This window comes from Microtus ochrogaster, chromosome 21 (genome assembly GCF_000317375.1).
Source record: "Microtus ochrogaster isolate Prairie Vole_2 chromosome 21, MicOch1.0, whole genome shotgun sequence".
In the NCBI taxonomy this organism is placed as follows: Eukaryota; Metazoa; Chordata; class Mammalia; order Rodentia; family Cricetidae; genus Microtus; species Microtus ochrogaster.
In genome coordinates, this window is record NC_022022.1 from 38,490,345 (window position 1) to 38,502,987 (window position 12,643).

At 40.1% G+C, this 12,643-nt stretch overlaps 1 protein-coding gene across 1 annotated transcript in view; it reads right to left on the reverse strand.

The window, feature by feature from the left end:
- Positions 1–704: 704 nt before the first annotated feature.
- LOC101991468 (calcium-activated chloride channel regulator 3A-1-like) overlaps positions 705–12,643 on the reverse strand; it is a 12,215-nt gene continuing 276 nt past the window's right edge. The window contains exons 2-9 of the mRNA XM_026783892.1: positions 10,992–11,216; positions 8,723–8,900; positions 6,932–7,032; positions 5,940–6,164; positions 5,353–5,623; positions 2,875–3,042; positions 2,160–2,393; positions 705–1,036 (exon numbers count right to left, since the gene is read on the reverse strand). Coding sequence (XP_026639693.1) covers positions 705–1,036; positions 2,160–2,393; positions 2,875–3,042; positions 5,353–5,623; positions 5,940–6,164; positions 6,932–7,032; positions 8,723–8,900; positions 10,992–11,216 — 1,734 coding nt within the window. The remainder of the gene's footprint in view (positions 1,037–2,159; positions 2,394–2,874; positions 3,043–5,352; positions 5,624–5,939; positions 6,165–6,931; positions 7,033–8,722; positions 8,901–10,991; positions 11,217–12,643) is intronic.

Sequence of the window (12,643 nt, forward strand, 5' to 3'; positions counted from 1 at the left end):
CACTTCCGGTCCTCCTTACTGGGCTATGCGGTTTGGTCTCACTTCCGGTCCTCCTTACTGGGCTACGCGGTTTGGTCTCACTTCCGGTCCTCCTTCCTTCATACCTAATTGCTGAGCTCACCGCCACGCACCACCATACCTAGTCAGAGGTTTTCCTTAAAAGGTTTTCAAAATTCTAAGGCTATCTAGATATTTCCTTCATTTTAAAATTTCATTTTAAAATTTACCTTTTAATTTGGAAGATTTTTCCGTCCTGTATCCACCCATATGTGTGCACTGCCTCCAGAATACTACGTTTTTTTTATATTGAGTTAGTTTCCCAGTGCTCTATGGAAATTAATCCGTGTTTTTTTCTTCCTTTTTTTTTTCAGATTTAGACTGTAAACAGCCATAATTTTCTCTTTCTGAGCTTTATATTGTTTCTTTGTGTGTTTATTTCTATAAAATTACATATTATATTTAGTGTAATAACTTTTTCAATTTAATATTTGGGAAATGAGTTGTTCAATTTAACTCCTCTTCTTCAAAGTTAAATTAAGGAAATATTTATATACAGCAACTTAATTGATTTTTAATTGACCCAAATACAAGATTTACAACATTGAACGCTCACTTTCATGTTACAAAGAGTTGTACAGTAGATAAAGAGGTTAGCAAATTAGTTCTAAATAAGGTTGAATTTTAGTTCCATTACAATTTCTAGTTTAAAATATGAATAAAGTTGCAGCAAATACAAAAATTGTCAAACTGGGTACAGGCATTTTGGTACCCAGGTCAGGTACCTGTGGAGGAATGAATTTGACAGCCTGTGCAATGTTGGAGACCTCTGAGGTGAGATTGGCTTCGTTACTGGCCTGAATCACAACGTACAACTTCGTACCGTTTTCTATTTTCAAAGTTTCTGGTTTGAATTCAAAATTTTCTTTTGAGCCAGCCTCTTTAGGTCTCAGACTAGCAGTATTCACTAAAGTAGCGTTCTTAAAATCTTCTTGGAGATCCCGAGAATGCTGACTCACTCTGATGATGTATCTTTGCGCTAGAAAAGAGACAGAGACAGGTGTTAGAGTCAGGAGGACGGCTCTCTGCACTGCACTGCGCCTGCGTAGGAGTTACCAGCCTTGCATGCCGAGCTTTAGTGATGGAGAGCCCAGGAACAGGTTGTGTCTGGGTATCCCATCTCACTGACTTTAAAGACAAGGACAGGAACAGTTATTTAAAAAACGTCCAGGCACAAAATCAGAGAAAAACTTTATTATCATTAATACCAGCTATCCACCATGAGCCCAGGTTTCTTTTTAGAGAGATGTTGAAAGAGCTGAACTCAGTTTTAAGTTAGGACAAGGGACACACAATGTTCCTGTGCAGTAAAGACCGTGAGCATCTGTTGTGGCTTTTTATTACGTTGAGAGAGGAGTAATGGGGTGGGGGTGGGGCACCCAGGGAAAGACAAGCGGAGAGCAGCTGAGGTGGGTCACAGGGCGCGGAAGTGATGAGCACTAAGTACAGGTGTGCTCGGGGCCCGGGCCGACCTCGACCGGCTCCTTAGGTTTATTCCTCTCCTCTATTCTTTATTTAAAATTAATGTTTAGTAGTTTATTATGTGCATGGGTGTTTTGCCTGCACCTCATGTGCTTATCTGCCGTGAAGAAGGGCAGTAGAGAGTCCCCTGGGGCTGGAGTGACAGATGGTTGGGACCTGCCTTGTGGGAGCTGGGAACTGGATCTGAGTCCTCTGGATAAACAATCGTGCTCTTGATTGCCGAGCCATCTTTCTAGGAGATTGGGGGGCACATAATCTTAAAGACTGATTTTTATAATTTTAAGATAAAAATATGGAATTTTTTAATAAAAATTTTAAGTTGGCTAATTCCAAAAAATTTCAGTTTTTACATTAAAAATAAGCGAATAGTGACCTATAGTAGAGGCCCCATACATATTACTCATAAATGAGATACTGGAAAAACTTTAGGAAAGAATGCCAATGAGATTCCATTCAGAATACCTTATCTTTATTTTTAAATAAACAACACTTATGCATATTACTTTTATCTGCTGGGTAAGTATGCGCCCCTTATGGCAACATGTTTTGTAAGTATCTATGCAAAAATGTAATTTAATTTCTTACATACTGAATACTGTAAAACTCAGCACCAAGCTTACCTTTTCCTTTGTCGAGGACCTTGCCAGGAGCTGTCCAGGTAAGGTGGATGTGATCTCCTTCAAACTCGGCCTCCAGATCAGTGACTTTACAGGGTGGAAACACATTAGCGTGGTTGCCACCAGGAGGCGCTCCAGACACGGTAAACGACCCTCCAGAGGCTACTCTGCTGAAGTCTTCCACTGGAGCTTCTGCTTCTTGGATTTCAGGTCTGGGTGGATTCATTATAATTTTGCCTATAAAAAATACCCCGGATGTTTGTATTTCTCATATTGTCCGTTCTTTGTCTCATGCTGATCTTACAGTTGCTCAGGGCTCATGTAGACTGACAATAGCCATTGAAAAGTGAGAAAAAAGCTTATTTTTATATCTATCATTTTGAAATGTACTATGATAAAACTAACTTTTAACCTGTCCTAACCTACTGCTTTTGCACGAGTTCTTTGATGACCAGGATTCATCCGGCTCCCTAGCTCTAGCTTTTAGCACAGGGCTTTTTCATGAGCACAGGAAATGGATTTTGTAAATGAAACAAACCGAGGAAAACGTTAACAAAGTATGTGGGAACATGGTTTATGCTGAGTCCACAGACTGAATATCATTTTGAATCCCAAAGATAATTGTATGCTTGGGTTTTCCACATATATCATCCCTTCCCGTGTTTGCTTATGTGATTTCCTGAAGCAGGTAGCACATCTCTATTTTATTGCTACTTACCATCTTCGATATAGCCAGGCATGTATAAAGACTTGCTCTGCTGTCTTAAACTTAGTCTGGCTGTCTTTCTTCTTGCCTGGACATTCACTTTCAAGCTGTATCTACCATTTCCACGATAATCTGTGAAATATCTCGTGTAGATGCCATCATTTTGAACAGTATCAGCACCTTGATAATGGAGCACAATAGTCAGTCACGCAGTAAGTTAAAATGAAAACCAACACTTTTCACAGGCCTTGCTGGTGTGAGTCTATCACCGAGTGATGGAGGAAGGTCATTGGTTGATTAAATAAAGAAGCTGCTTGCCCTGATAGGTTAGAACGTAGGTGGGAGGAAGAGGAAGTGAGCTCAGAGACTCGACAGCTCTCCTCTCGGGGGCAGATGCCTCAGAGAGACACGATGCTCCACTCTTGCGGGCAGAGGCGAGAGCTCTGCTCTCTGAGGCACACGCGATGAAGCTCCGACCCAGGATGGACGTAGGCTAGAATCTTCCCGGTAAGCGCACCTTGGGGTGCTATACACAGATGATTAGAAATGGGCTAAATTAATATGTGAGAATTAGCCTAGAAGAGAATGGGCCAAGCAGTGCTTAAAAGAATACAGTGTCCGTGTAATTATTTCGGGTAAAGCTAACTGGGTGGCGGGACACAGCCCACGGCTCCTATTACTACAACCGAGTTGCAGGATAGTTAGACCTAGAGCATAGTATTTTGATTCAGAGTCTGGCTTGACTATGTTCTAACTCTGTCATTTTAGAAAATATAACTCTGTTATTTTAGAGGCATTCAATTAACATTAGCACTTACTTTTATTTCACAATAGAAACTTGTTCAGAAAACTCTGAGGACTGAAAAAGACATTTAGCAAAGTAGCAGGATACAACACCAACATAAAAAAAATCAGCAGACAACTTTTGTGCAGTATTGTGGCCAATGAGGCTTGTCTGAGCTGCAATTATTACTGACTGAAAAGTCAGTAGCTCCCCCTTATGTCGACAATGAACATACTGAGAAAGAAATAGGGAAAACAATGCTATTTCTAAAACCTTTAAAAATACTCAGGAATAAAACACTGAAGAAGGAAATTGAAACAAGACACCCCAAAGCGGAAAGACCTTCCATGCTTTGCCAGCAGCAGAATTTTATACTATGAAAATGACTGCATAGCCAGAAGAAACCTACAGCTTGATGCAATTCCAATAAAAAGCCCAATGACATTCTTTACAGGAATACAAAAAGTAATTATAAAATCCACGTGGAAACAGAGAAGACCCAGAATAGCCAAATCAATTCAAAATAAAATGAACAATGCTGGTGATATCACCATGTCTGGTAAGTCCTAGTATAGGACCACGGTAGCGAGCAGCATGGTACTGCCATAAGAGATGCATGCAGACCAGCGGAACAGCAGAGAGGATTGCACTAAACCCACACACTGAAACCATGTGATTCTTGACAAGGATGCCAGATACACACAGTGAGGAAAGATAGCCTCTTCAACAAAGAGTGCTGGAGACGGGACACATCCATGTAGAAGAATGAAACGGGAACACTATTTTTTGTCTTGTCTGAAATGAATTCTGAGCAGACCAAACACCTTGGTGTAAGATCTGAAACTCTCAATCCACTGGAGAAGAACGCTTCAGGATATAGGCATAGGCAAAAGGTCTTTCTGTGAAAGACACCAATAACTTGGTAATAAGACCAAGAACTGACAAATGGAACATGGGACTAAAAAAAATTCCCGTCTAGTAAACAACCAAATGAAGACTGCCGTGCGGAAGAAAGTCTCATCTGCAGGAAACTGGATACCCGTGGAGATTGCCATGTGGAGCAACATAAACCAGATATAGACAAAACTCAATATTTTCTCTAATTTGTAGATACTAGAATTTTTATTTTGTTTTTCCAGACAGGATTTCTCTGTGGCTTTGGAGCCTGTCCTGGAACTAGCTCTTGTACACCAGGCTGGCCTCAAACTCACAGAGATCCGCCTGCCTCTGCCTCCCGAGTGCTGGGATTAAAGGCGTGCGCCATTGCTGCCCAGTGAAACTGGATTTTATGTAGATGAATAAAATCGTATATATCTGAGAGTGGACGTGAGCCCAGGATGATGGAGGGTACTAGTGGGAGAGGTAAGAGACAGAAAGGAGGTGGTGAAGGGTGAATACAGGGAAAGCATGGAACATGTGTGTATGGAAAGCTTACCAAGACAAAGAAAATGTAAGTAGATGGAGAGAGCTTCCAGAAAGCACTAACATTAGTGAAAATGGAAAAATTATACTTTCAGTTTCCACAGGCAACATGGAATTGATAATGGACTTTAACCAAAATAAACATCTAAGCTTGTTTTAAGATAACCAAGTAAACATTACTCAAATAGATTTGTAAGTATACCAAAAAAAGAGTATTGACTCTGAAGTTATAGAATCCAATAGGAGAATTTAAATCCGGTGGTGTTGATGCAGGTTCCCATTACCTGCCCCGTTGTCCCAGAGCTCCAGTGTGACTTTATTTTCATCTTCGGCTTCTATAATGGCGGTGACACTGGCTCCCAGGACAGGCAAGAACCCTTGGCTGACTCGGGCGTAAACAATCATCGGGCCAGGGTACCGCGCTGTGTCTTGACTCATGTGAGCAGCCGCGATTATTGGGGGCGTGGTAGGACTTCTCGCTCGAGTGGTCACTGTCACCGTTAGCGACTGAGGTATGACATTCTTATTTGAGAGGCTGTAAGCCCAAGTACCTGTCTGGAAAAAAATGTCTTTAAGAGCTTTGCTAATAATTTCCTGCTACTTGGGATGTACAATTATTTGGAAATTTGAACAAAATAAAAAAATTGGGGGGTACCGGTGATGGAACCCAGACTTCATGCTAAGCACGTATCTTATGATTTTAATATAGATTGTTAAAAAAGAATGGGTAATATAGATTTGAATGCTTAGGTAGTATACTTAATTTTTAATGGAAAGTACTACTGCTATTGTTTTCACACTGACAACGTAACATGTCTATTTCTTAACACAAGGACGGGTTAATGAAACGCAGGGAAAAGAACAGACTTACTTCTGCGATGCCTGGTATTTGGAGTCGAGCAGAGCGCATATTCAGCTCATCGTCTTGGAAATCTGAGGCTCTGTACGTTTTCCCTTTCGGATCTTGAAGAACGATTTCTGGCTTTTGTGCTGTCCAGGTGACAACAAAGAACGTGTCGTTGCCAACGGTGCTGTCCACCAGCACTGTACCATTTATCCGTCCCTTCCTTGCAATAGTCAAGGCCTTGCTCTCCAACTGTTAGAGAGATAAAAAGCAAACACAGAAAACCCATTTGTTATTTCAGGTAATGGGATTTTAATATTTAGGTAGTTCCTGGTAATCTTAAATTCATATTTAAGGTTCAGTTACAATGACACAGAATTAAAACACTTTCCAAATTTCTCTCTTCCTCTCTCCCTCCCTCTCCTTTTCCTCTCCCTTCCCCCTCCATTACAGTGACTGTAGTGACCCAACACACCAAGGCTGTAGCCTGGAAACAATTCTCTTCCTCAGACAACGGCTCTGTTTCTGCCACTGAATTTAGTTCTAACTAAATCTGTATTGTCCTAATAAAACTTGAGATTCAAAGGCTAGGGTGAAGACCCCTGAGCCACCACCCTGCCCGCTAAGCTCCTCCCTGCTACTTCCTGTCAACCAGTTGCTAATTAACCTCTCTGAACCGAGGTTAATTTCATTTAATCAGCGCGAACGCAGCACATCTTTATGTAGTTAACAAGTGCAGTGTGAACAATCGCACACATCTTTGCCTGGTTAAACAAATATTCCACACCACACCACACACACACACACACACACACACACACACACACACACACAAAACAACCAAAGACTAGAAGAATGCAAGAAAAAAGGTGTTTATGTCATATAAAAGAAAATTCACGAATGGCGTTTTTCACAATGGAAATATTTTTTATGGCAAAAATGATTTATTAGAGAAAGAATGTGTAATAGCGACATAGTAGGAGTTTATTGCAACTAAAGTATTTTTACAAAGTGCTGACCTGCAGAGCCCGCTGTGAGGTGCTGCCACTGCTGGCTGAAATCCCACTGAAAGCATCCATCAGGGCAGTTAGGTCTTTGTTGGCATAAAAACGCAGTCCTCCTAAAGGGGAGTTTACATAGGAAAATCAAATGTGCTATCCCTCACGTGCTTTAACATCCACTCAATTTCTTTTTTATTATCGAATTAAAATGACATTTATTTAGCGTGTGCGTGCCCTTTCGCGTGCATGAATGGAAGTCAGCATAGGACTTGATGGAGTGGCTTCTCTCCTTCCACCGTGTTGGTTGGTCCAGGAGTTGAGCGGAGTTTGGAGGTAAGCACCTTTACTCACTCAGCTTTCTCACCAGCCCATGCGAACTAAACACTGTACAAAAGACGAGATTTCAGAGTCTCATGGACTTTCAGCGGATCTCTGAAGTTACTGTAAACTCATATTAACCACAATCTTACTCAAAATATGTAAGATAGCCGGGCGATGGTGGCGCACGCCTTTAATCCCAGCACTCGGGAGGCAGAGGCAGGCGGATCTCTGTGAGTTCAAGACCAGCCTGGTCTACAGAGCTAATTCCAGGACAGGCTCCAAAGCCACAGAGAAACCCTGTCTCGAAAAACCAATATATATGTGTGTGTGTGTGTGTGTGTGTGTGTGTGTGTGTGTGTGTGTAAGATAAAGATAAATTAAAAATGTAAGAATCAGGCAAATTTCTTATTTTATGTGAGGTTAATCGTCAAATGTAAGTGCATTAGTCAAACTGACCTAAGTACCCACCCAGTGGTTCTATAAACGGTGAGATTGAGGTTAGTCAAACTGACCTAAGTACCCAGTGGTTTTATAGACGGTGAGATTGAGGTTGCTCATAAGAACCACATGCTTATTTCTTAGTTGAATCAAAACACGTTTGACATTAGAGGGTGACTGGTTTGTTTGTTTTTTTTTTTTTTTTTTTTTGAGACAGTATTTTCTCTGTAGTTTTGAAGCCTGCCCGGTTGTCCTGGAACTAGCTCCTGTAGACCAGGCTGGCTTCAAACTCAGAGACCCACCTGCTTCTGCCCTCTGAGTGCTGGAATTAAAGGCATGCGCCACCACTGCCCGGCTTGAGGATGACAGTTTATAATACATTAAACATAGGCAAAATGCAGAAAATAAATGATGTTTGTGAAAAAAGATTTCTTGGGTGTAAAGAGTTAGGAAAGAACAGATCACAAAGAGCAAGAATTAGACTAGCTCCTTCAGAAACACACCAATCCGTGCATAGCAACTAAACTAATAAATGCCGCAAAGGCAAACTGGGAGATTCTTGGGAATTGTGAGGATGGGGTAGGCTGTGACAGGAACACTGGATAGAAAGGGAAAAATCAGAAATATTCCAGACTCCGATTTTGGGAGATGGTGGGAGCTGAGCAGAGTGATGGGCAGTCCTGATCAGCGTTTTAACTGTGGTCTTGAGAAAATCGTTTATGGCCTGCAGTTTCCCTCTTCTTCACCCGAAATATGACATGTCTAAATCTTTACTGTGGGGTTGAATGGTACTTTGGAACTGAGCAAACATTTTGGACTTGTATTTGAGTAACCATAGAGACAGAAGCTTCTGTTTAGGGAGATGAATAGAAAATGGATAAAGAGTGAATGAAAACAGCAGGTACTGAATAATTGTGTGGAGAAGTGGAGGAAGAGGAAAGAACTTAACTCAAAGGTCAAGGAAGAGACAGAAGTTAGCTTTAAGAAGGGGAATTGTTGACAGCTTCCCAGTTTAGGAACATCTGTCCAAACTGAGCTTCCAAGTTGTACCGGTCATGGTTGACAGAGTCTCCAGTTCTTTGGCAGCGGAAGGCCCCAGAGCGATGGTGTGGATGATGGCACCACTGTGTTTGACCTCCTCAAAGCAGGAACGTATATTATCATCTTCCCCATCTGTCAGCAATATGATCTCAGAACCGGAAGTACTTTGGCTACTGGAAGTGATTACCTGAGAAAAACGGTGTGTTAATTACAGATTGTCATTTCTGAATAATTTGAGAACACACATTTTTTTATATTCTCTTTCTAAGCTGAACTGATACATGGAAATGAGCAGAACGCTAGACTTTTCAGCACTTTTAATCCTCTCTCTCTCTCTCTCTCTCTCTCTCTCTCTCTCTATATATATATATATATATATATATATATATATGTGTGTGTGTGTATATTTGGCTACTCAGTTGAGGAAGAACAAACCAATAACAGTTGCTGCCATATAGTAGCTACCTATTAGATACCTATATAGATGCTGCTATCATCCCCTGAGCACTTGATGAAGATACGAGATTCCCAGATGAATAGTATTTGCAAAATCATAGCCAAAGGTGGGTGAGCAAGATTGAATTATTTGTTATTTGACTTTCTAATGTGTTCTATCTGGTTACTACTAAAGAATTTTATGATTTTTCCAAAACTGAAACAAAACCAAGCAATTTTGGCTTATCATGAAGGAAGAGGTTGATAAATTTTCAATCATATTTTCCTGACTTCTCCTACTAAGAGTATTAGCTAAGAGTCTAGGTAGTTTTAGAGACCTTGGTTTTAGGTATCTTGAGAATATTTTTAAATTTCTTTTTTAAAAATATAAACTATTATGTTTTGTCTCTCCTGAGACTTGCTCAAATCACCCTCCCCCCAGATTGTTAATGCCATGATCAAGTTTATAGATTCTAGAGATCAGGTTCTGAATCCTAGATTTGATAATTGTCTTATGATCTTGAGAGGGATTATATTACTCTAAAGTTCAGCTTCTTTTTCTGCAGAATGATCATAGTAATATTACCCAACTCCTCAAAGGATATAAGATCCTGCACCTAAAGCATTTACCACAGACAGTAATGTAGTATACAGTAAACGCATAGCTACTTTTTAATGATTTTGAAAGTGATACACTTATGTATTGATAAGATTTTGTTAAGTAAAAGCTGTTAATAATATTGAATGTAATTTGCCATCATCTGTACAGCAATAAACTTTGTGACCAAAATATAAGGTACAATAAAATTTACAAAGGGCAACACACACACCAATTTATACATGAATTTGAGTATATTTGTAATATATAGTACTCATATTTTAGAACCAAATAGACATCATAATTATTTTCATAATAGCAAAACTTGGTAAACATTTATACATCTTACATATTTGTCACACTTAAATGAGGCACGCAATATTAATACCCATATGATCTGGGTTCAGGCAACCGATTTTCAATATTGAGTTACTTTCCCAGCATCTTTTAGATAATTCACAGTAGAGTGAGCACCTCAGGTTTCTAAAGCCAGTCTGGTTTTTGACAAACGGGATCCACAAAGGAAGCTGAGAGAGACTGTGAACCAATGGTCTGCACAGAACAGCAGTGACGACTTTCACGAGTGGAGGATGAGTGGAGGAAATGGTTTTCTGTTTCAGTGACTCAAAACATGCCCGCAAACACACTGGCGTGGAGGCTAACTTGGGGGAAGAGAGTAGACCAATGCCATGACCCCTGAGGACACTGGTCAAAAGGAACTCCTCATTGTTAAGTTCACAGTCATGATTTCATTTATATCTACCTATGTTCATTGCATGTTGTGTGTGGAGCTACCGTTCTCTATCTCTGGATTTTTGAATGTAATTTAAATTAGTTTGTTATGACTTTTATCCATACCGTAAAGTTGTCACTAATTCCTTCCTGTCCATTCTCTGGCATTATCTTCCTGGCCTAGAAACTCTACCTGTGAGAATTTAGAGACAAGTGGAGCTCCTCAGGGAGGTTTTGGTGATCATTTGCCCAATGAGATTTCACCTCAGCCACTCCCCAGTGCCGCTCCTTCTCAAGATTTTATCAATGGTCCAACTGGACACCAAGAGGCTGTGGCTGTAGTTAATAGTTGGTGAAGCTACATTTTTTTTTCTTCCAGAAAGGCTTTGTCTCATTCAGATCAGAATGTTATTAAATGCTGGGACTCTGAGTTCATGACCTGTGTTCAAAGCTATATGAATAGTATGGAAAGCAATAAGAAAATGGCAAATTATATTACATTTAAAAGATTACCTGAAATCCTGCTTTAATTCCACTGCAAATTGAAGTTCCACCCGAAGCTTGCTGTGGGAGATTTGCAGTGATCTTTGGATAGTCACTACTGTTAGTTATTTTTGTTAGATAATTTTGGATTCTGGCCTCTTGATCGAATGTGACTAATCCAAACAGAGATTTCTTTTCAACAATTTGAGTCAAATAAAGTTCTGCTGCTTGATTCATCCGAATAAGACGGTCATCCTGTAAGAAATAGATGTATGAACAACCACAGAGTCTCTTTAAATCTTGACAGAACCTGGTCATAATTAATGGGCTTTTAAAAAACTTTACCTCTTTCTTATTATTGAAAAATTTGAAATGTTTAAATAACAGTTTTTGGCTGTGAAAGCCTTCGAAGTCTATGCTTTTTAAAAATAGTTATCTGTTTGGAAGTTTCAGCTGAGAAAATGATTTTTTTTAAAGTGCATGAGAAGATGCTCAATGGCATGTATTTTTTTATAAAGATATCTTTTTTAATATTTATTTATTTATTTATTTATTTACTATGTATACAGTATACAATATTCTGTCTGTGTGTATGTCTGCAGACCAGAAGAGGGCAGCAGACCTCATTACAGATGGTTGTGAGCCACCATGTGGTTGTCGGGAATTGAACTCATGACCTTTGGAAGAGCAGGCAATGCTCTTAACCACTGAGCCATCTCTCCAGCCCCAAGATATCTTTTTAATAACTTATTTATTTTTACTTTCATGTGCATTGGTGTACATATAAGTCCTGTAAGGGTGTCATATCTTGGAGCTACAGACAGTTGTGAGCTGCGATGTGACTTCTGGGAATTGAACTCAGGTCCCCTAGGAGAACAACCAGTTCTCTTAACCACTGAACCATCTCTCCAATCCAATGGCATGTATTTTTAAAAAGCAACACAGTGAAGATCTTCAAAATGTCCATTAGTAAGGAATTACTTGAGTAGATTATGGAACACTGTTCACATGATAAAACCTCGAAAAATCATGTCTGTGCTCTTGATGGGATATCGCTGCTCCTAGAAGGCCTAGGTTATTAAAAACTCCAGTGTCAGGTGTGAGATACCCCTTATGAGTTTATGACCAAGGAGGTTCCAAAGGCCCAAACAATATAGGTCATTATCATTGCTTTTGGATGCCCCCCTCAACCCCGAACTAGGCAGCACACCTTGGTTTATTTAGGACACTGAGAAATTAAACTGGAGATAGGCAAGAAGCATCTTCTCTGTTGGATAGCTTCCATGTTGCCAGGTATACATAGGCCCCTGGGGAGAAAAGTCAATAAATGTCTTATTCAATGGTGGACCCTGAACACTACAATGTCCACCTGCCAAACAATGTGCCATATGACTGTTGTGGGTTTTTGATCAGATATGAGGCCCTTTCCACAAGAGAGAATTTGTGCTTTGTACTGCAAAAATGATCATGGGGTGGCCAAAGACTGTAGTGGGAAACTACTATCAGTTTTGCCAAGTGTACATATTATATAATTTATATTTAGTGAGTTATTCCTATAACACCCATCAAAGTAGTAGGGATATTTGTTGAGATGGAGAGAGAAGGGACAAGACAGGGTGGTGGGGTGAAAATTTTCAAAATACAACCAGGCAGTGGTGGCACACACCTTTAATCCCAGCACT